At 45.5% G+C, this 24,613-nt stretch overlaps 2 protein-coding genes and 1 pseudogene across 10 annotated transcripts in view; all 3 read left to right on the top strand.

Annotated features, from left to right (window-relative positions):
* LOC118364052 (chondroitin sulfate proteoglycan 5-like) overlaps positions 1-8,770 on the top strand; it is a 34,348-nt gene extending 25,578 nt beyond the window's left edge. The window contains exons 4-6 of one of the 7 annotated variants that reach the window (XM_052489601.1): positions 2,926-3,004; positions 5,148-5,204; positions 7,919-8,770. In XM_052489601.1, the coding sequence (XP_052345561.1) occupies positions 2,926-3,004; positions 5,148-5,204; positions 7,919-8,089 (307 nt within the window). In that variant the 3' untranslated portion in view covers positions 8,090-8,770. Of the gene's footprint in view, positions 1-2,925; positions 3,083-5,147; positions 5,205-7,918 lie in introns of all 7 variants that reach the window. The other 6 variants (XM_052489602.1, XM_052489599.1, XM_052489600.1 and 3 more) reach the window with 6 other exon arrangements.
* Positions 8,771-18,002: 9,232 nt separating this feature from the next.
* Positions 18,003-24,166, top strand: LOC118364459 (elongator complex protein 6-like; annotated as a pseudogene).
* Positions 20,537-24,613, top strand: part of LOC118367511 (sterol regulatory element-binding protein cleavage-activating protein) — a 40,725-nt gene continuing 36,648 nt past the window's right edge. The window contains exon 1 of one of the 3 annotated variants that reach the window (XM_052489594.1): positions 20,537-20,665. In XM_052489594.1, the coding sequence (XP_052345554.1) occupies positions 20,649-20,665 (17 nt within the window). In that variant the 5' untranslated portion in view covers positions 20,537-20,648. The other 2 variants (XM_052489597.1, XM_052489596.1) reach the window with 2 other exon arrangements.

Here is a 24,613-nt window from a genome sequence, read left to right as displayed (position 1 = left end):
ATGGATATGATGAGGAGAGGGAGAGAAGGAGGTCGAGAAGAGACAGAGAAACTGAGAAACTCTTTCCAGCCAGCAGATGTTTCTGGAATAACACAAAATGACAAATGACTGTTTGGGAAGTCTGTTTTGGATATCAAGTTTCCCCAAGTGTTTAATTGGTTACACAAAGTGAATCACAGTGCTTCAATGGTAGGTCAATGGTGAGTCATTGTTGTGTTTGGAAAGTAACTTTCATTTTTGTTTTCAGTTGCAAAACAGTGTACCCCATTGAATGCAACCCAGGATTGGGTGTCAAAGTGGCCACAGCTGTAGTCAAGTTTTGATTCACAGCTGATTTGTTGCATCACAGAGGGTATCTGTCTGTCTGTCATCTGCAAACTGAAGTCTTACACTTGCACTATATTGTAACTAACGCTGCTCTCTCTTGCTTTTTCTCTCCCTCCTTCCTCCTCTCTCTACCTCCTTTATCCCACGTTTTCACATACTTTCCCCTCATCCTTGAATCCTGATTTTGCCCTCTCTATTCTCTCTTCGTCTCTCTTTTTCTCTTCTCTCCACCTCTCACTGCATCCCCCCCATCGACACTCTCCTTTTCCTCCACAATGTGACCCCTCCTACTTTCCTCCTCATTTAATCCTATTTTACCTGTTCTCCCTCCTCCCTTCCTCTGGTCCCCTCCCTGTCCTCCCTTCCTCTGGTCCCCTCCCTGTTCTCCCTCCTCCCTTCCTCTCGTCTCTGGTCCCCTCCCTGTCCTCCCTTCCTCCCTTCCTCTGGTCCCCTCCCTGTTCTCCCTCCTCCCTTCCTCTCGTCTCTGGTCCCCTCCCTGTCCTCCCTTCCTCTCGTCTCTGGTCCCGTCCCTGTCCTCCCATCCTCTGGTCCCCTCCCTGTCCTCCCTTACTCTGGTCCCCTCCCTGTCCTCCCTTCCTCTCGTCTCTGGTCCCCTCCCTGTTCTCCCTCCTCCCTTCCTCTCGTCTCTGGTCCCCTCCCTGTCCTCCCTTCCTCTCGTCTCTGGTCCCCTCCCTGTTCTCCCTCCTCCCTTCCTCTCGTCTCTGGTCCCCTCCCTGTCCTCCCTTCCTCTCGTCTCTGGTCCCCTCCCTGTCCTCCCTTCCTCTCGTCTCTGGTCCCCTCCCTGTCCTCCCTTCCTCTCGTCTCTGGTCCCCTCCCTGTTCTCCCTCCTCCCTTCCTCTCGTCTCTGGTCCCCTCCCTGTTCTACCTCCTCCCTTCCTCTCGTCTCTGGTCCCCTCCCTGTCCTCCCTTCCTCTCGTCTCTGGTCCCCTCCCTGTTCTCCCTCCTCCCTTCCTCTCGTCTCTGGTCCCCTCCCTGTCCTCCCTTCCTCTCGTCTCTGGTCTCCTCCCTTCCTCTCGTCTCTGGTCCCCTCCCTGTTCTCCCTCCTCCCTTCCTCTCGTCTCTGGTCCCCTCCCTGTTCTCCCTCCTCCCTTCCTCTCGTCTCTGGTCCCCTCCCTGTCCTCCCTTCCTCTCGTCTCTGGTCCCCTCCCTGTCCTCCCTTCCTCTCGTCTCTGGTCCCCTCCCTGTCCTCCCTTCCTCTCGTCTCTGGTCCCCTCCCTGTCCTCCCTTCCTCTCGTCTCTGGTCCCCTCCCTGTCCTCCCTTCCCTCTCGTCTCTGGTCCCCTCCCTGTCCTCCCTTCCTCTCGTCTCTGGTCCCCTCCCTGTCCTCCCTTCCTCTCGTCTCTGGTCCTCTCCCTGTCCTCCCTTCCTCTCGTCCCCTCACTGTCCTCCCTTCCTCTCGTCTCTGGTCCCCTCCCTGTCCTCCCTTCCTCTCGTCTCTGGTCCCCTCCCTGTCCTCCCTTCCTCTCGTCTCTGGTCCCCTCCCTGTCCTCCCTTCCTCTCGTCTCTGGTCCCCTCCCTGTCCTCCCTTCCTCTCGTCTCTGGTCCCCTCCCTGTCCTCCCTTCCTCTCGTCTCTGGTCCCCTCACTGTCCTCCCTTCCTCTCGTCTCTGGTCCCCTCCCTGTCCTCCCTTCCTCTCGTCTCTGGTCCCCTCCCTGTCCTCCCTTCCTCTCGTCTCTGGTCCCCTCCCTGTCCTCCCTTCCTCTCGTCTCTGGTCCCCTCCCTGTCCTCCCTTCCTCTCGTCTCTGGTCCCCTCACTGTCCTCCCTTCCTCTCGTCTCTGGTCCCCTCCCTGTCCTCCCTTCCTCTCGTCTCTGGTCCCCTCCCTGTCCTCCCTTCCTCTCGTCTCTGGTCCCCTCCCTGTCCTCCCTTCCTCTCGTCTCTGGTCCCCTCCCTGTCCTCTCTTCCTCTCATCTCTGGTCCCCTCCCTGTCCTCCCTTCCTCTCGTCTCTGGTCCCCTCCCTGTCCTCCCTTCCTCTCGTCTCTGGTCCCCTCCCTGTCCTCCCTTCCTCTCGTCTCTGGTCCCCTCCCTGTTCTCCCTCCTCCCTTCCTCTCGTCTCTGGTCCCCTCCCTGTTCTCCCTCCTCCCTTCCTCTCGTCTCTGGTCCCCTCCCTGTCCTCCCTTCCTCTCGTCTCTGGTCCCCTCCCTGTCCTCCCTTCCTCTCGTCTCTGGTCCCCTCCCTGTCCTCCCTTCCTCTCGTCTCTGGTCCCCTCACTGTCCTCCCTTCCTCTCGTCTCTGGTCCCCTCCCTGTCCTCCCTTCCTCTCGTCTCTGGTCCCCTCCCTGTCCTCCCTTCCTCTCGTCTCTGGTCCCCTCCCTGTCCTCCCTTCCTCTCGTCTCTGGTCCCCTCCCTGTCCTCCCTTCCTCTCGTCTCTGGTCCCCTCCCTGTCCTCCCTTCCTCTCGTCTCTGGTCCCCTCCCTGTCCTCCCTTCCTCTCGTCTCTGGTCCCCTCCCTGTTCTCCCTCCTCCCTTCCTCTCGTCTCTGGTCCCCTCCCTGTCCTCCCTTCCTCTCGTCTCTGGTCCCCTCCCTGTCCTCCCTTCCTCTCGTCTCTGGTCCCCTCCCTGTCCTCCTCCTCTTCCCAGCAGTAAGTACCGGCCTCCATCGGAGCAGCACAATGATAATTTCTCCCTGTCCACCATCGCTGAGGGCTCCCACCCAAATGTAAGGAAACTGTGCGACACCCCTCCTAACGTCCCTCATGCCCGTGCTTTGGCTTACTATGATAACATTATCTGTCAGGTAACGTGGTTCTCGTCTCTCTCTCTCACCCTTTCCTTCCTTCCCTCCTCCGCATGGGCTTGAGTGTCACCTCTCCGGGGTTACAAGACGGGGTGTTACAGTGGGGGCATTCTCTCTCGCTATGGGACAAGTCTACAGCCAGATAGGCAGGCAATACTGTTACCATGGCAACAGCGTGGCTGTAAAGTCTTTACTGTGTATTGCCTCGTTGTCAGTTATTGGTTGAGTTTTTTGTTAGCTATTGATCGTACTTGAAGGTGACACACACACACACATGTACACACACTGCAGATCAAATCAAATTGTATTGGTCACATACACATACACATACACATACACATACACATACACACGGTTAGCAGATGCTATTGTGAGTGTAGCGAAATGCTTATAAATGTGAAAGATGGAGCAAGGAAATAAGTTTATCTGACCTATACACCTGCCTGACCCATTGGTGTGGTGTGGTCAGTTCTGTCCAGGCTAAGACTTGACCAAGAGAGAACTCCTATAGCCCTCACTGTTACCCCTCCACCCCATCTATCCCTGATCTGCTCTCCCTTTAATCACCTGTGCATTGGTATGTCACTGCATGCCTGCTCTATCGCTCACATGGTGGCTCACATGGTGGCCCCCCCTGGTGGCCATGTCAGCCACTGCAGCAGCCTGTCTGTCGCTCTGTCTCCGCATCTCTGTCCGTCCGTTGCACTCATTTATCCTGACTTGGGCTGGATAGGTTGGAAAAGTGAAGAAGGTCTCTTGATTGGTCGATAATAGGGCTTTGGGGGGGGGGGCGGGGAATCTGGGGGCATGAAATGTATTTTGTTTATGGGGTTATTATCAGGTTGGTGTGCGAGATGTGTGCAAGGTGGGCGGGGCTATTAAGTCAGGATAAATATCTGAGATGCAACGTCCCCCTGCTGCCTGTAGGTGGCGGGGGAGAGCATAGACCGAGCTGCACAACGAACGGAAGCATGGGGGTAGCATAGCTCTAACATGGTTGTAGCAGCATGAGTAGAAGTAGTGCTACGACATAAGATGTGGTGCCACATTCTCACTACTCATCAAATAGTTCTGGTCATCATACATGGTATAACCACAAGCAAATTGCTTCACTTAGATTTATTTTGCTCGTTTTCTTTGTTTGTCTGTCGTTAGTTTATTTTGCGTTATTCTTCCTTCTGGGTTAGTTGCGATAATGTTTTCGTAAATATAATATAGTGACAACTTGGGGGGCATCATATTGCAGTGCTTCATAACATGAGACAGTTAGCAGAATCACCTATCAGAACACTACTAACCGTAACCAGAACCGCTACCCGACACCATCCACGACCAAATAAAACACCATACAACACCCCCATCTTCCAGACATCTTCTGATCTCTGAAACAGGATAGCTCTGCTCTTTGAGTCTCAACCTGGGTTCGCAGTTGACATCCATAGGTCCACAGTCAGTGTGTTTGTACATCTCTCTATCCATACGAGTCGATTTTAGAGCACCAGTACAGAGTATCTGGAGAAAAGGTCCATTAAAATACTACGTAGATTCATCTGCAGAGAACAGCCAACACCATAGAGACGTACTTCTTACTAAAAAAGCTCAGAAAACATAAACTAATAATACCAATACCTCAAATCCCTCCGTCTAGTTCATGAACTAAAACCCTTGTGTTTCTATGTCAACACGTTACCCTCAGAAATATTTCATTCAATATTTACTATGGTAATGTCAAGGCCACAAAACACCATAGTTACTGAGACAAATCCTTCAGTGTCCTTATATGGGCAAGACAGTCTCTACCTCTCAATGTGAGCTGGGAATATCAGATATCATCCTTAGGAAGTTCCCCTTAGTAGGTCTTCTCTCTCTGCTTTTTCATTCTCTCTCTCTACCGCCAACTCTCTTGGTTTCTATCCAACTACCTATTTCTCTGTCACTCTCTGTTTTTCTCTCTCTCTGTCTCTCTGTCTCCCTCTCTCTCTCTCTCACTCTCTCGCTCTCTCTCTCTCTGTTTGAGGATGTTATGGATCTTTGAGGAGTATAACCCTCTCCTCCTGCCCCCCAGAAAACCATGAGCAGATACACCTGGGAGTGTAAGACCAAAGAGGAGCCCGTCAGTGAGGTAAGATAAACCCCCTCAGATGGCCCGCCCCCCTCTCCCTTAAACGGCTCTCATTGTACTGTGACCCTGTCAGTCACCCTCTCTCAACTCAACGGACCAATCCACAGCCCCAAACTTGGCTATTCAGAACCGAGTGCTGTTACTCATATATATATCTAAAGTTTGTTTATAAATTAAGTTAGCCATTATCCGGAAATGATCCATAAAGGGGTTCGAGTAAATGCTAATTTTAGACATGATCCATATCTTTACATATTGTGGGCTCTTAAAATAACAACTTCAAAATAAACATAATTTAAAATATGAAATGTACACTTTTATCTAGGTTAAATGGCACAGGGATAAACGTTGTAGCAGTCCGGTAGCAGTACGCTGTTGTCCTTGTAGGGTCCTTCAGAAAGGGGATATCGACCCTTCCCACATGAGTTCTTAGCAGAAGAGAAAACACTGCAGTAGACTGAAACCAGAGAAATCTCGTTAGACAGAAACTCTCTCTTCAGATAGACACACTGTCAGAAACGGTACACACTCCAACATGTATAAATACACAATCATATATGCAGAAACACAGATAATACAACGAGAGAGTGAAATATTGTTGTTGGGAGAATAGTTTCTTTATTTTCAGCATTACATGGACCGAGTACAGTGGATTGTATCCGTTTATCCTTAATCTCCTATCAACATTAATACTTGTCCTTTTATGGACCATGCTGGTTTACAGCATGTATTTAACTTTGGCTTGTGTCAATTCCATTCTAACTCAGTCAATTGACAAAATGATAATGAGGATAAGTAAAAGTCTATATTTAGAGTAAGTAATACATGTATATGTGTATGTTCTCTGTATTGATTGAATGAATATTAAATTGATGAAGTGATTATGGAAGGGTTAGACTGATACATAGTGACATGTGTTCACAACACTGCCAGTCCTGTGGAATAAAGTCCCAGGATGTATAGTACCGATGTCCCTATTGTCCAGTCCTGCCCCGTAGGCTGTGCTTTGCTGTGCTGTGCTGAGCCATACTGTACTGTGCCATGCCAGTGAAGAGCATTGAGGCTCTCTATCTGTAACAAATCGTTTGACTCAGTCCTGTCCCACCCTCTTCGTGTCCTTCCTCCACGACGCACACACAGATACACACACACGTTTTATATCATGCACACAAAGATGCAGATCCAGACACACTCACATCAACTCTGAACACACACACACACACACACACGCACGCACACACACACACACACACACACACACACACACACACACACACACACACACACACACACACACACACACAGCAGGAAGGATACAAAGATCTGTCCATGTTTCATCTTCATCTCAACACCCCGTATATCTCTGTTCCAAAAACTCCCCACAAAGTCCCTCTCACCCTCGTTCCCCAATACAATGGAAAACAACAGCAAACAAACAAACACATTTTCCAGTTTCACGCTGACGGAAGGAAAGATGGCCCCTATCCTGTAACCATGGAAGTGACGTATCCCCACGTCCTGCCCGAAGTTACTATCTAGGCCATCAGCCAATGGGTAAATGCTCTCGCCACCCCTTTTGTGTGCCATTGCATAACAAGCATTCAGCTCTGTTTCGTAATGGCACAGCCCTCAGGGTCTGCAGTGTGTGTGCGTGCGCTTGCGTGTGTATGTGTGTGTGTGCGTGCGTGCTCACGTGTGTATATGCGCGTGTTTGTATGTATGTGTGTATGCATGTGTGTGTCTGTCAGTCAGCTTGAGCACAGACAGACACTTCTACCTCAACACAGCAGGGTCGATGAAGCTATGCAATATTCATGAGGATAACAGGCTGGGAAAAACAGATTCAAATGAATGCCAATCCATTCTTGTTCTTGACCTTAATTAAATGCAGCCAAAAGCATGAATTGAAGTGAAACATAGTTGTCTCCTAATGCATTGTTTTTCCAGCTCCAGCTGTACTGTAGGTATGTATGAAGGTGGTTCCACAGACAATGTGTTTAATGCCAATGGGGGCACAGCTCATTGTGTTTTAATTGGGACAGTAGCGGGGTGAAGGGGGCTGGATGAGTGATGGGGGGAGGTTCTTGCATGTGGATATGCATGCACTTCCTGGTTGGCCTGGATGGGGTGCTTGTTGGTGGGTTATGAAGGGTGGGAGGGAGTCGCTCATACAGTTCTCCAATCACCTCTATGTCCCTTCAACCAAAACAAATGTGCAAAGTGAGCATGATGCTGAAACAATTGGTTAGCCACTGTACAATGGGTCTTGTTTAAACGGTTAGCAGCTCTCTTCCATTGATGGATAGTCAGGTAGTGTGAGGATAATATGGGATTTTGGGATATTTATATCCAAACAATATATTAAATGGGATTAAAGAGAGGGATGGAGGGGAGAGGGGTGGTAACAGGTGGAGTTAGAGGCTCAAATATCTTGAGATGTTAAGGTGATATTTCAGATATTCTCATCTCTTTAAGGGGAATGACTTTATGCAATAGCAATGGTCTGTCTATAAGGGGCTCTAAATGTATATTTTCAGAGGTTGAAGGCCATCTATTGGCTAATGCTGTGACGGTCCCTATGACAGGATGCAACAAAAGACCACATGGTAGACTAGAGGGAGGGTTTGGTTTATAACAGTTTTGTGCGGTCTGACTGGGTGGGCCTAACTGTGTTTTCTCTTCCCTCCGTCCATCTGTCCGTCCGTCCCTGGCAGGATGATCCTAATGCCCAGAACAAGCTGGAGGACCCCGTGAAGGTCCCGGTGCCCAAGGAGGACGACTCCCTGAACATCCACAACTCCCTGACCCCCAAACACGAGAACCACAAGGTACTGGGCGAGGAGAACTCCTCTGAGGTAAACTCACTGCAGAACAACATGATGTAGAAGCCTGGGTTGGGATGAGAGCTCCAGTCCTGCTCTCTATCCCAGCCACCACGCCTACAACTGCTACCACCAGCCAACCACCGTCTACAACACGGCAACACTGCCACCAAGCGGGCAACGCCGCTGAAAAAAAAAAAAACTCACCACCCCAGCTGAAACTCCTCCCCAACCTGCCACCGCCTATAGCGACCCCTTACGCCCAATCACGCTCCCCCGCCTCGCTGCCCTGCCCCTTCGTTGCTGTCACTCTCTTCCCCTTACCCCCTGCCCGCACGCACATACACACACCAGAAAACACAAACAGACACACCAAAACACACAAACACACATATGTACAAACACACACTCACATATACACTCATAATTCCCTGCCTGCATTGGTGTATTTTGTAAAAAGAAAAAAATCATATGGAGTTTAAAAAAAGAAGTTAAACATTGTAAAAAATATAAAAGTTACTGAGAGGTTTTGATGTTTGTCTGACTAATTAAGTGAGTGTGTATAAATATATGGAAAAAATGCTTGGATTGATATAAAAGAAACAACACAATGTGTCTTCGTTTTCATTGATGTGATTTCTAATCCTTTGATGTACTTGTTTTATTTTGTACTTTTTTGGGAATACAGACTTCAAAACAGAGAACAAAATCTAACAATTGTTGAAATAAACCTTTTTAACATGACACCTTTGTCCCTGTGTTTTCCTGAACAAGACTGTCCCTTTCCCTCTCAAACTCTTGCATGGCTTATTACAGCTTGGTAGCTCCTTGGGTTGCACTCTCTCTCACACACACACACACACACACACACACACACAGACACAGACACACACACACACACACACACACACACACACACACACACACACACACACACACACACACACACACACACACTACCTGCAGCTTGCATGGATCCTGTAGTTTGCTTTCTCACAAAACTGCAGCTGAAACACACAAAACGAAAACTCTTCTTTCACCACTCATTTCAGAAAGAGCCTTATTCAGAAGGCCAAACACACACATAACTCTTTCTTTCTTACACACGCGCACACACACACCCACACACCCTCTGTTACATTCCCCGTTCACACATCATTTTTCATACCTTGCCCTGCATTCTCAATTAATCTCGAAGAAGGCCTCTCCGATGCGATGCCTTTGTCGGAGTGATCATTGAGAGAGTTCTAGACTGATTGGACAGAGTCTGGTATTGTAGGGCCCTTCTTAAGCTGTGGGGCCTTTGGTTGGGTGGATGGGGGATGGAGGACCCCTTTCCCATCAATAGGGACAGAAATATTCAAACTACTACAGAGGAAAAGTTTGGCTATGGGAATGAACAGCAGGCAAGCAGCTACAACAGCAATTGACACATTTTCTCTCTCTCCCCTAGTCTCTGTTATGTTGCCGGTATGCAAGACACCACATAGCACTCATGGTTCAAAGGAGAAAACCTAACGGCTTTGCACAAATACACACACTCACACTCGGAAACATTTGTGTGTCCTTGGGATGGACAGAGAATATAAAATCAATTAGCCTGCATGAGCTATAGCTAAGCAACTTGCTCCTCAATTGTGCCTGGGTTCGAGCCTTGGTGACCAATCAGGAGAAAGTGGTACTTCCTAAGTAAGAGCTTGACGTCCGTTACATTAAGAATTGTACTTTGGCATTTTAGCAGACCGAAGAACTCTCCAATGAATCTGTTATGTTTCTACCCCCCCTATTTCACTTTATCTCCAATCAACACCAATGACACTTGAGGACTCAACCAGAAAGCCTCCCTTCCCTGGGGGCCACTCTGGGTTTGACTGTGTGTGTGTTTCTGTGTGTGTCTGTGTGTATGTGTGTGTGTTCAGGCTTGTCTCTGGGAAGAGAGCACAGTGTCCATCACACCACAGGACAAGAGGTGATGGTGTGGATGAGAGAGCTGGGCACTGAGATAGATGTCTATCACTATTCCTCTAAAACCCTGTCACCCTTTCTAAATATATTTTCATACACCCCCCACCCCTCCCTCTTTCCCTTTTGCTCCCTTTTGTTCTTTCTATATCTCTTTCTGGCATCAACCTCTCCCCCTCTCTTTCTGGCTTATTCCCACTCACCAGTCCTCTCTCTCCTCTATCTCTCTCCTATCGCTCCTCTCCTCCCTGTTGCTGGAGGGTCTTTACAAATGCAACCTCAGACAGAGGGGGCGCCGTTGCCATGGAAACCAATTATGTCGCTACGGTCCAAGCCTGAGAGGACCTCTATTCCTTTCTTTCTTTCTTTCTTACACACACACACACACACACACACACACACACACACACACACACACACACACACACACACACACACACACACACACACACACACACACACACACACACACACACACACACACACACAATCGCGTTGTACTGAGACTCAGAAAATTATGTATAATAGATACATAAAATCAGAATGCATTATGGAGATTTAATGTCATCTAAGGAAAACATGAAATGTTGATGTTAAATACACTCTGATTCCACATAACCCTCTTACATTACTCCCTCTCTCTCTTTAGCTGACCTAAATACCACTTTGTGTTCTTATAGCGCTTTTACAATGTTCTGACAATGAATGCACTCCTGCTCACCTTATCTGGAGAGGAGAGAGGAAGGGCACACTTCAGGTAAGGAGAGAGGGGCAGGGGGTGAAGAGAGGGCACAAATAGGGCGTGTCAAGATTTTTCTCTGCCTCCCAAAGCCTGCTGGGATGTTGGATTCATCCGCACACTGTCATTGGCTGAGGATGTGGTGGAACGATGGTGTGTGAATTCCACAGGGAGCCTCAGGATTGGCCAACGCAAACACATATATGCACAGACAAGCATGCACGCCCGCACGCGCAGTCACGCACGCAGTCACGCACACACGCACACACACTTGCAGAAAAGCTCACAGAGCAGCTTGGGAAGCAAGTGTTGAAACTTAAAGGCAGGGTGATTGAACCATTTTGCCATTACTCTGGTTTATTAATGAGGACGTCTGGAATGCAGACGATCATCAGAGAAGCCTTTCTGATGGAAATGTGCCCATATGTTACCACACTGAGGCCAATCCTACTCCCCCTTTCCCCGAAGAAAGGAGGGAGGGGAAAAAGATTAAATGATTGGCCTTTGGCCTTTCTCTGATGTGTTATCCTGTGTAGATCAGTGTACGGCTTTTGGATTACCCAAACTCAATAACATAAATCTGATTACTTTCAGTTACTTTTGGATTACTTTCCCCTTAAGAGGCATTAGAAGAGACAAAAAGTATCCATCAAACACATTTTAGTGTGTTATCATAGTGGTCTCTGATTTGTAGTCAGACTCGCTCAGGTGGAACAAACTTAAACTTTCACCTTTTTTCAAGGCTTATTGAATGTCATTGAGTAAACAGAAAGGTGTCATAATGTATTTGTTTTGCATCCTTTCTGATTTAAAAGCAATCCAAGAAGTAATCATCTAGTTTAAAAAATATATCTGTAATCTGAGTGGAATATATTTCTTGTAACGTAACTGATTACAGTTACAGTTTTTATTTAATGAGATTACATGTACTGATTGCATGCAATCAGTTCCTCCCCAACCCTGTACTGTATGTGTGTGTGTGTGTGTGTGTATGTGCGTATGTGTGCGTGCGTGTGTTCTTACAGGGTGAGGTGACCATCGAGATGGAGCTCTACCGTCCCAAAAACGCCAAGCCAAGGCCCCCCTGCAGTCCCCTGATCCACTATGATGTGTACCTCTACAAGGTACCCAAAGCACCTGTTGTCAACCGGATAGGGGCCAGGGCCAGGGGTAAGGTACTGAGGTGGGAGGATGACATGTACCCCCCTTCGCAACCCTGTCCTATGTACAGCCCCCTTAGTACACGGTCCTTACCGACCATTGACCCCCGTGGTTATAGGACACGACCACGGACAGCCAAGGTGTGCACTCCCTAAGCCCAGGGTCAAACATCGCCACACCTCTATCACTGTACAGGACTATACTGACATACAGTATACATGCTAAAACAGAGTGTTGCAATGTACTGGAACTGGAGACTGAAAGAATGTCCTGACAAACAATGAAATAATACTCATGTGGACAGAGTCATACTGAACTTTCTATCCATCATCAGTGGGTTGTTGGCGAGTTGCAAAACATAAAAAGGTGGATTCTTCCATAACAGTGCAGCTGAAATATTCATCAAAAACCCTGGTCTGTATTTCAATAGTCCAAAATGGCTTTCTTTTCTCTTCTCCTTCATCTATTGCGCTGATCTGGGAGAGTAAGCCATTTCAGACTATTTAGGTTACTGGTCGCCGTGACTTCATACTACCTCACATCATCTGGTGGATACTATAGTTAGTTACGTAACAGTGGCTGTAAATGCGCGGCAAACTTGAACACTGGCAAATGAATGTGACACAACTCAAGTGTGTAGTCTCAGACACAATGAGGATACTTGATTTTAAAACAAACAGTCACTTGAGCAGCTACCATTGAACATTGTGAAAGGACAAAAATATTATTTCACCATGGATATATTGAACACATACAGTGCATTTGGAAAGTATTCAGACCCCTTGACTTTTTCCACATTTTGTTGTTACAGACTTATTCAAAAATTGATTTAAAAAAATACAACATTTCCCTCATCAATCTACACACAATACCCCATAATGACAAAGCGAAAATAGGTTTTTAGAAATGTTCGCCAATTTCTTAATTATAAATAAACTGAAATACCTTATTTACACAAGTATTCAGACCCTTTGCTATGAGACTCTAAATCAATTGAGCTCAGATGCATCCTGTTTCCATTGATCATCCAAAAACCGAGCCATGAGTTCGAAGGAATTGTCCGTAGAGCTCCGAGACAGGATTGTGTCGAGGAACAGATCTGGGGAAGGGTACCAAAAAAATGTCTGCAGCATTAAAGGTCCCCAAGAACACAGTGGCCTCCATCATTCTTAAATGGAAGAAGTTTGGAACCATCAAGATTCTTCCTAGATCTGGCCGCCCATCCTAACTGAGCAATCGGGGGAGAAGGATCTTGGTTAGGGAGGTGAACAAGAACCCGATGGTCACTCTGACAGAGCTCCAGAGTTCATCTGTGGAGAAGGGAGAATCTTCCAGAAGGACAACCATCTCACCAGCACTCCACCAATCAGGCCTTTATTGGAGAGTGGCCAGACGGAAACCACTCCTCAGTAAAAGGCACATAACAGCCCGCTTGGAGTTTGCCAAAAGTCACCTAAAGGACTCTCAGACCATGAGAAACAAGTCTGGTCTGATGAAACCAAGATTGAACTATTTGGCCTGAATGCGAAGTGTCACATCTGGAGGAAACCTGGCACCATCCCTACGGTGAAGCACGGTGGTGGCATCAACATGCTGGGGATGTTTTTCAGTGACAGGGACTGGGAGAATAGTCCGGATTGAGGGAAAGATGCACGGAGCAAAGTACAGAGAAATTCTTGATGAAAACCTGCTCCAGAACGCTCAGGAACAGGACAACGACCCAAGGCACACAGCCAAGACAATGCAGGGGTGGCTTCGAGACAAGTCTCTGAATGTCCTTGAGTGGCCCAGACAGAGCCATGGCTTGAACACGATTTAACATCTCTGAAGAGACCTAAAAATAGCTCTGCAGCAACGCTCCCCATCCAACCTGACAGAACTTGAAATCTGCAGAAAAGAAATGGGAGAAACTCCCCAAATACAGGTGTGCCATGCTTGTAGCGTCATACCCAAGAAGACTCCAGGCTGTAATCGCCGCTAAAGGTGCTTCAACAAAGTACTGAGTAAAGGATCTGAATACTTATGCAAATGTTAATTTCAGTTTTAAACATTTTATAAATATCCGAAATTTTATAAAAACCTGATTTTGCTTTATCATTGTGTGTAGATTGATTTTTAGATCAATTTTAGAATAAGGCTATAACATAACAAAATGTGGAAAAAGTAAAGGGGTCTGAATTATTTTTGAATGCACTATAATAACTGTGAAATTATACTCAATGCTTATATTTTTATGATATAAACAAAATAATTGTTTCTATACAATAAAGTAAAACAATTTCACTGTTAACATGAACTGTTTCGTGTGGGTTTCTGTGTGGCTTTCTAAAGATTACTTTTCTATTCATAACCACAGGACGAAGACATACGGCATGGGAAGCATATGGAGCAGGGGATCACAGTTTCACTGCTTCTTTCAGTTCATACAGTCTGTACTTGTGTCATCAAGCCCCAGTGCTTTCTTTCTAAGCCATGGATTGTGGGTTTGGGTCAATCTGAGTGGTTTGTAGCTGATTGGCACAGAGAAATCGCACTGGGCCCATAACCCAGAGGTCGATGGATCGAAACCTTCCTCAGTTGTCTTTAAGACAACAACAAAAAACATTATTTCATGGGTGGATCTTCCATGCTTCCCACAAGCTTCTTACTCAGCCTCCTCTGGCTCAGAGGGTATACAACAAAGCAAGATCAGTTAGTCAACTACTGTATCTTGCATAAATATTCTGAACTAACTTTATATTTTTGAAATTGGCATGATGTAGTTGACTCTACAACCAAAAACACATATCTAAGTTTACTTTTCTTAATTTTCTACATGCAGCGATGTACAGTGGGGAGAATAAGTATTTGATACACTGCCGATTTTGCAGGTTTTCCTACTTACAAAGCATGTAGAGGTCTGTAATTAGTCAAATACTTGTTCTACTCACTGTATGTGGCAAGATGTGTAGAATTGCAGGAGATTAGCTTTAAAACAGCAACATTTTCTCTCAGCCTCATGGACAAATGTTAGAATCGCATGAGATTATTTATTAAACTGCACGCCACTGGAGATAATCTTCATCAGTTTTTAGAGATTTGTTTTGCATTCATGTAATCTAAACAAGCACAAAGGCTTCATAAATCATAAAGGTCATGTTAATGGACTGATATATATACAGTGCCTTGCGAAAGTATTCGGCCCCATTGAACTTTGCGACCTTTTGCCACATTTCAGGCTTCAAACATAAAGATAATAATAATAATAATATATGCCATTTAGCAGACGCTTTTATCCAAAGCGACTTACAGTCATGTGTGCATACATTCTACGTATGGGTGGTCCCGGGAATCGAACCCACTACCCTGGCGTTACAAGAGCCATGCTCTACCAACTGAGCTACAGAAGGACCACAGTATTGATGGAGTCTGCAAAAGACCTGAGACTGGGACGGAGATTTGTCTTCCAACAAGACAATGATCCAAAACATAAAGCAAAATCTACAATGGAATGGTTCAAAAATAAACATATCCAGGTGTTAGAATGGCCAAGTCAAAGTCCAGACCTGAATCCAATCGAGAATCTGTGGAAAGAACTGAAAACTGCTGTTCACAAATGCTCTCCATCCAACCTCACTGAGCTCGAGCTGTTTTGCAAGGAGGAATGGGAAAAAATTCTGTATAACGCAAACGTCTCAGGTCTTTTGCAGACTCCATCAGGTTTTCTTCCAGAATGGTCCTGTATTTGGCTCCATCCATCTTCCCATCAATTTTAACCATCTTCCCTGTCCCTGCTGAAGAAAAGGATGCTGCCACCACCATGTTTGACAGTGGGGATGGTGTGTTCAGGGTGATGAGCTGTGTTGCTTTTACGCCAAACATAACGTTTTGCAATGTTGCCAAAAAGTTAAATTTTGGTTTCGTTTGACCAGAGCACCTTCTTCCACATGTTTGGTGTGTCTCCCAGGTGGCTTGTGGCAAACTTTAAACAACACTTTTTATGAATATCTTTAAGAAATGGCTTTCTTCTTGCCACTCTTCCATAAAGGCCAGATTTGTGCAATATACGACTGATTGTTGTCCTATGGACAGAGTCTCCCACCTCAGCTGTAGATCTCTGCAGTTCATCCAGAGTGATCATGGGCCTCTTGGCTGCATCTCTGATCAGTCTTCTCCTTGTATGAGCTGAAAGTTTAGAGGGACGGCCAGGTCATTTTTAGCATTTTAGCAACTTACTACTTTTTAGGTCTTATCACGGACAACTTTAGCATTTTAGCAACTTACTACTTTTTAGCGACTTTGCAACTACTTAGCATGTTATCTAACCCTTCCACAAACCCGAACCATTTTACCTAACCATTCCCTTAAAGAAGAATAGTAAAAAGCGTAAGTAGAGTGAGCTGAAGACAGGAGGCAAAATGGAAGTGAATGAGGTGGTAGTATCGGAGGTGGTCGGTGTGGTGAAGTTCTCGGAGCCTGAGCCTTGCACCAAGGGTCAGGATAAAGATGAGTCTGTGACAGTAGGAGTGAAGTTTTTGGAAAAAGTAGACCCTTGCCTTTTGGCTGATCCATTTGTGGTTTCAGGGTGGGTGAAAACAGAGTTGGGTGCTGTTGAATCGCCGAGGGTAACCAGAAGTGGTCTTGTGATAATTGTTTGTATTTCTGCAGGTCAGAGGAAGAAGGCACTCTGCGTTTAACGAAATGGGAGCAAGAAATGTGAATTGTTTTGCTCTCAAGCAAAGGACGTCATTGAAAATAGTGATTACTGGGGTAGCAGTAAATGTAAAAGTTGACCAACTGAAGGGGAGATTGACGGTGTTTGTGATGCTCGTCGTTTGGTACGACGCAGACAGGGTGGCTTGAGTGGCAACACAGAAGTGTCATTGTCTGTTCTTTTGAGTTTTGATGTTGAGTCTTTGCCCGACAATGTGATGTTAGGATATATAAGTTATCCTGTAGGAGCTTTTGTGCCGAATACATTATGTTGTTACAGATGTCAAACTTATGGGTATGTGTCAGCAGTGTGTAGGAGGGAGGTTCTTAGGTGTGAGAAGTGTGCAGAAGGGCATGAGACAAAGGAATGTGTAGCATTGGGGAAAGTAGTGGTATGTGTTAATTGTATGGGTGCCAATGGGGCTGGGGATCAGAAATGTCCCGTGCGAGAGAGGCAGGTTGAGGTTTACAGGGTTAGAGTAGTGCAGAAGTTGTCATATGCTGAGGCAGTGAAGAAAGGAGAGGAAGATGGGTCAAGGGGGAGGGATCCTGAGAGGAGTGGTGTGAGTAGTAGATCTGTACCAGCACAGAGGAATAGGCCAACAAATGATATATTTTTCAGTAAGATTGGATTTTTAGCATTTATACCAATGGTTATAAACTGTACTGCAGGGATGGAACGTAAGTTGCAGAAAATTGAGGTTGTGGTGGCAGCTGCAGAGAGGTATTTGGGTGTGCGAGACTTGACATCAGAAGAGTTACAGGGTGTGTTACGTGGTGGTGTCCCATCCTTTCAGGTTGTTGGCCTGAATAGATTTAAATAGTAGAGTAGAGGGATTTTTTTTGTGAGTGTAGTGTTAGATGGTAAGGTATTTGTTTATTTTGTCAAAGTATAAGGGAGTTGTACTCCAGTCTAGTAGGTGGCGGCAATGCAACATTTATCGGATGCCAACCGCCGTTAAACCTCATCAAGGAAGAAGTCGAAACGCTTTTCACATGCTCAGATTGTCCCTCTCTTCGTGCAGTATAAACTACGATCTTGCACCCATGCTACTTTTTCACAACAAACATTCGGAAAATGAAATAGCTATGAATGCGGAATTGTTTTAAACAATGTGGTTATTATTGACACAAGTACTTTGAGCTGTTGGGGTTTGTCCTGGATAACGCTAAAATTCGTGTCAACAATCTAGCCAACTTCATAGCCTCCCTCGGCAGTCTGCGCTAGCTAAATGTATTTTCCTGGGAGTGTTAAGCGTTCATATATATATATATATATATATATACAGTCATTGGTTAATATCTAGCCAGTTATTAATAAAGTAATTTATATCAATCGATGTTAGTATTTATCTAGCTAACTAGGTAGCTATAAGTTAGCAACTCACCAGAAGACATTCCAAATATTCGTATGAGATAAGTCTTCATCCCTTCTCAATATGTTTGCAGTGCTCAACAATATTCTCAATACTAGTCCCGACAACTTCAAGCCGGTAACCCTAACCTCAACCCTAACCGTTACCAATTTAAATCCCTATGCCTAATCCTAACATCTGTGGATTTATGTCTGTTCTCTGCAGGGAGAGTTTATCGTGGTGTCTGACAAACAGACAGATGGGTCCTTCCTCATTCACCATTTCCTCTCTCTTTATTTACGAGGTGAGGATTTATGTGAGTGGACTGATGTCTAGTTGACTGAAACGTGTGCGTAACACCGTTCCCTCTATTATTGCTGTTGATTGTAGTGTTAGGTGAAAAACATTGACAGTCAGTAATAGAGGGAACATATGGGGCCAAGTTGTGTACTACTTTGATGCACTCTCATAAGTGGTCAAAAATGAAATCTGGTGAGGCCAGACGTGCTCAGATGTAAGGTGTTTCTTGGGTCTTGTGCAGTCCTTCAGTCACTACAGTGCAATCAGTCAACGGTTGGTGAGTATACTTATCCTCCAAAATGCTGGGTTAAACGTCCCCCCCAGCCACTCTTATACATACTGTGCAAGTAAATGTGTCTTTACAGTTGTGTATGGTTTGCTGTTGCTTGGTGGAGATGTATTAACTACATTTTGTATGGGTTCTTTCACTGTGTTCCATGTTAATCAGGGTGTGAGTTTGGCCCAGGCAAGGGAGAAAGGGCAGCTGGTGTTCCTAGAGGGACTGAAGGAATCCTTGGGGGTACTGCTTCAGGGGGAGTCCAGCAAAGGAACCCAGGCACTGGACTTCCTCAGGTACCTGTCTGTAGCGTTGACTCTGATCAAGCCTACTGGTCTAAAAAGCATGTTCATTCAGTGCAGAAGCTCCATTGAAAGTGCATTTTGGTCCGCTCCGAGCTGCAGGTCAGATAATACAGTATCACATTTTACAGTTACATTTTAGTCATTTAGCGGACGCTCTTATCCAGAGCAACTTAGTTAGTGCGTTCATCTTAAGATAGCTAGGTGGGACAACCACATTACACAGTCATAGTAAGTACATTTTTCCTCAAAGTTGGAAGGGTGGGGGGGCTTTGGGATGATTTTAAGATGCTCTTTGAAGAGGTAGGGTTTTAGATGTTTTTGGAAGATGGGAAGGGTCTCTGCTGTCTTAGCTTCAGGGGGAAGCTGGTTCCACCATTGGGGTACCAGGACAGAGAAGAGCTTGGACTAGGATGAGTGGGAGTTGCTGTCACGTAGGGGTGGGAGGGCCAAGAGACCAGAGGAGGCTGAACGGAGAGCTCAGTTTTATTTTTAAAAATGTATTACACCTTTATTTAATCAGGTAGGCTAGTTGAGAACAAGTTCTCATGTTCAACTGCGACCTGGCCAAGATAAAGCAAAGCAGTTCCACACATACAAAAACAATAGTTACACATGGAATAAACAAATATACAGTCAATAATACAGTAGAAAAATCTATATTCAGCATCTGCAAATGAGGTAAGGCAATAAATAGGTCATGGTCGCAAATAATTACAATAGAGCAATTAAACACTGGAATGGTACAATGTGCAGAAGATGAATGTGCAAGTTGAGATACTAGGGTGCAAAGGAGCGAGATAAATACATAAATAAATAAATACAGTATGGGGATGAGGTAGATTGGATGGGCTATTTACAGGGTTGGGGTGTAGGGTTTGATCATAGCCTGAAGGTAGAAATGGGCAGTTCCTTTTGCTGCTCCGTAGGCAAGTACCATGATTTTGTAGTGGATGCGAGCTTTGGCGGATGAGCGGTGTGACATGGGAGGCGCACGGTATCACAAGCTCACTGTCTCTGTTCAAATAATCACACACATTCCTCTATCTACTATCCCTTTTCTCTTTTATCTGCTGGGCAGCATGGTGATGTTGGTGCGATGTGAGGCAGAAGAAGAGAGTGATGATGAATGCTCAGTGGCTCCTGAGGGGCCTTATACACCAGTGCAGCCTCACATTCCAAGTACAGGGTCTCCCCACCGGCTACTGCAGGGACATCCACGGACAAGTCAGATGGATTAGATTATTTGTGTGTGAGAGTGGGAAAAAAAGAGAGAGCGAAAGAGCACTGTTAAACGCATTAAGCTGAACCGTACTGTGTGTGTGTTTCAGGTGGAAGTGTGCTGGCGAGGACAATGTGACAGGCAGCAGACCCAGAAGAAACTCTTCCAGTATAAGGTCCACAACAAGGGTGCTTCCTTTTTCGTCAGGAGGACATCCAGTGCAGTCCTTTAAGCCCTCAATGGATCCTTTCTGCCTCCCTTCCTAGTGTCGATCCCCAGTCCCTCACATCTCAGTCACATGGCTCTCTGAGCTCAACCAGAGAATGATAGAGGCCTCTAGTGGCCAAAAGGCTGTATTAGCATGGGCAGCTATTAAGCTTCCAACATTTTGAAGTAGTCAACCTCATGGAATTTCCAACTTCATTGGCTGATCCCTCCTGGTGACTCTGTTGGAATCATGTCCAACCGGATCTGTTGGAATCATGTCCAACCGGATCATCAGGAGGGATCAGCCAACCGTGAAGAAGACAATGGACTACTTTAAAATGGAGATTGCCAATGCTGTGATAGACGTTGTAATGGCACAGCTAGAAAGATGAGTCGTCTATCTCTATGGGCTCAACACACAGGTGGGAAGTTTGCAATTTAGGACAATCAAGGTGCTGGATTATGGTCATGAAACAGGTTGGGATTCGTTTTGAACTGGAGATGTGGTATTGAATTGAACATTGGATTACTGCATTAGAACCAACTGGACACATGCATTGCAAAGCTGATATAGGAAACCTGGGTGAATAGGTAATTTCTCAAGTGACATGGGAACTGACCTAATTAAATTGGACTTGTTATACAAAAAAAAAAAACGATAAACAGCATATTTAAATCAAACACCAGTGTGTGCGTTTTGGGGCGTTGTTGATCATGGAGGTAAAATACTGTGGTTTACAGTAATCTAGCCAGCGCGTGTCGCTATATCCTCACGCTTTCTTTTCTTGGATGAAGGGTGAGAGGTCGACAATTCACGCTGCTGCTAAAACAGTAGTGACATGGTTCTGTTGATGCAGTCAGTTTTTCCAGTTAAATTAGCTCAATTTTAGCTACTAGAATAAGGAGGTTAAGACGGTACACGACTAGCTCCTCGATAGCAGGACCAGCACTATCGACGAAGACACAAAGTTATTCAGCCAGGCAAGTGTAACGTAGTAGCTAGCTAGTCAACTAGCTAACGCTAGCTTTGGTGTGTGTTAATTTAGGTAGCTAATTTACTCGATTAGTTAGCAAACCGGACCATAATCAACTTTAAGCTAGCTAACGAAGTTAGACGCGAAGAACCTAGGATGAAGATATTTTTTCGACCTAGTGTAGAACTTCTCTGGGTTTGGCGGGGCAGATGAACGCGGGACTCGCGGTTAGGTGTTTTTGGTGGTAGCAGCTAGCCAGTTAAGTTCGCTTAACTAATAGCTATTGACAGACGATGTCACTGGCATTACTCGGCAACGCTAATGTGATTATCTAATTGCTAGCTGCCTTCCCTATTATCAGCGTAAGGTCAACAACCTTGCTGTCATGGATACGTTGGTTGGCATTCAGCAATGTGTTAACAAGCATTTACCATATCTGCTAACAGTAAAGCTAGCTAACGACGTTACGCTTGATTCAAGCTGATTTTGCAGAATTATGGATTAACATTGTTTTTGGTCGAATCAGGTGTATATGTTAATACGAAAGTAAATGGCGACTAGCTGGTGGCTAGGTAGTGGAATTCAAGTGAAGTTGCACTGTGTTCGTTAACGTTAGCTCGCTAAGGAACGTTAGCATCTGTTAAAGCTAACGCTACTGGTGACTCGTTTGACAGCCGACAGCGCGCCCTCGGGAGGCCTGTAAAAGTTTGTTCGCACGGGTGAATAAATTGTTTTCTGTTATGTAATTAATTTAAGCATTGGGCAAAATGTTACACAATTGATTTGAATGAGATCACGTGTAGGGATATTTACGGCGTGGCATCACCATCCTTACCTACTGTGCACAGACGAGGGTGACTCTGTTTCTGAATTATGTATTAGCAGTAGTACTATCTGTAATTGATACCAAATTGTGAAATTAAAATGTAAACTTTTTTTTCTGTCTGGGGAATTTATATTGTTACAGAGCTGCGCCACACCAGTTGGTTAACGTTGACCAAATGCAATTTGATTGGTCAACACCGACACAAGTAACTGAGTATTTGGGATTTCTCTGCCCATGGAGATTGACCAGGAGGATGATGAGGGGCGATTGTCTTGGGTGGGGAGGGGTGTTTTTTTTGTCCTACTTTGTGCCATCTGAGCAGCCGTAGAGGAGGGAAACAGTGATCGTACAGAAACATTAATGACAAAGCATCACCCTTTAGAACAGAGTTAGACAACCCTGGTCCTGGAGTGCTGCAGGCACTTCATGTTTGTAATTTAACTGACCTGAAAGATCAGGTGTGTTGAATTTAGGCAATCATTGAACTGATCAATCAGCTCAGTTGGTTAGGTGTGGTGCCTGAAACCGAACAGGGTTGCCTACTCTGTAAGATCTACTTCTCTTCACATAAACAGGTTCAATGTTTTGAACAGCTCCTCTCCTCTAGATCTGAAAGAGCATCGACACTGAACAAGAATATAAATGCAACATGTAAAGTGTTGGTTTCATGAGCTGAAATTAAAAATCCAGAAATGTTCCATATGTACACATTTCTCAAATGTTCTGCACAAATGTACTTACCTGTTCATGAGCATTTCTACTTTGCCAAGATAATCTATCCACCTGACAGTAATAAGAAATCATCAATGAGATGATTAAACAGCATGATCATTACACAGGTGCACATTGTGCGGGGACCAAAGGCCACTCTAAAATGCAAGTTTTGTCACCCAACACAATGCCAAAGATGTCTCAAGTTTTGAGGAAGCGTGTAATTGGTATCATGACAGCAGGAATGTCCACCAGAGCTGTTACCAGAGAATTTAATGTTAATTTCTCTGCCATAAGCAGAGAATTTCTGTTTTAGAGAATTTGGCAGTACGTCCAACCGGCCTCAACCGCAGACCACATGTGGGCGAGTGGTTTGCTGATGTCAATGTGAACAGAGTGCCCCATGGTTGCGATGGGGTTATGGTATTGGTATCACCCATTGAGCATGTTTGGGATTCTCTGTATCAAGGTGTATAACAGCGTGTTCCAGTTCCCACCAATATCCAGCAACTTTGCACAGCCATTGAAGAGGAGTGGGACAACATTCCACAGTCCACAATCAACAGCCTGATCAACTTTATGAGAAGGAGATGTTGTGCTGCATGAGGCAAATAAATGGTGGTTACACTGGATACTGACCAGTTTTCTGTAAATGGTGGTTACACTGGATACTGACCAGTTTTCTGATCCACACCATAACTTTTTTTCAAAGGTGCTCTATATATACCAACTATGTGGCCACCCCTTAACATCACTGGATTTGGCTATTTCAGCCACACCCGTTTGGTGGAGGAGGAATAATGGTCTGGGGCTGTTTTTCATGGTTCGGGCTAGGCTCCTTAGTTCCAGTGAAGGGAAATCTTAACACTACAGCATACAATGACATTCTAAACGATTATGTGCTTCCAACTGTGTGGTAACAGTTTGGGGAAGACCCATTCCCGTTTCAGCATGACAATGCCTCAGAGCATGATGCTAGGTCCATAAAGAAATGGTTGTTCGAGATCGGTGTGGAAGAACTTGACTGGCCCTCACAGAGCCCTGACCTCAACCCCATCGAACACATTTGGGATGAATTGGAATGCAGACTGCGAGCCAGACCTAATCGCTCAACATCAGTGCCCGACCTGACTAATGCTCTTGTGGCTGAATGGAAGCAAGTCCCCAGCTCCACCCAGGAATGTTCCAACATCTAGTGGAAAGCCTTCCCAGAACAGTTGAGGCTGTTATAGCAGCAAAGGGGGAACCGACTCCATATTAATGCCCATGATATTGAAAAGAGATGTTTGACGAGCAGGTGTCCAGATACTTTAGTCATGTGAAATTCATAGATTAGTGTCCAATCCTTTTATTTAAATGAACTGTTTTCCTTAAATGAACTATAACTTGGTAAAGTCTTTGAAATTGTTGCATGTAGCGTTTATATTTTTGTTCAGTGTGTATATATGTGTATTTATGTATGTATGTATATACAGTGGGGCAAAAAAGTATTTAGTCAGCCACCAATTGTGCAAGTTCTCCCACTTAAAAATATGAGAGGCCTGTAATTTTCATCATAGGTACACTTCAACTATGACAGACAAAATGAGAAAAGAAATTCCAGAAAATCACCTTGTAGGACTTTTAATGAATTTATTTGCAAATTATGGTGGAAAATAAGTTCTGAGAACCTTCTGCTGCCTGCAACATCCTTCAGCATGACCGGTTTGGCGGTGGGTCAGTCATGGTGTGGGGTGGCATTTCTTTGGGGGGCTGCACAGCCCTCCATGTGCTCGCCAGAGGTAGCCTGACTGCGATTAGGTAACGAGATGAGATCCTCAGACCCCTTGTGAGACCATATGCTGGTGCGGTTGGCCCTG

The sequence above is a fragment of the Oncorhynchus keta genome, chromosome 31, assembly GCF_023373465.1.
Source record: "Oncorhynchus keta strain PuntledgeMale-10-30-2019 chromosome 31, Oket_V2, whole genome shotgun sequence".
Classification (NCBI taxonomy): Eukaryota; Metazoa; Chordata; class Actinopteri; order Salmoniformes; family Salmonidae; genus Oncorhynchus; species Oncorhynchus keta.
This window is presented reverse-complemented; position numbering and strand designations above follow the sequence as displayed.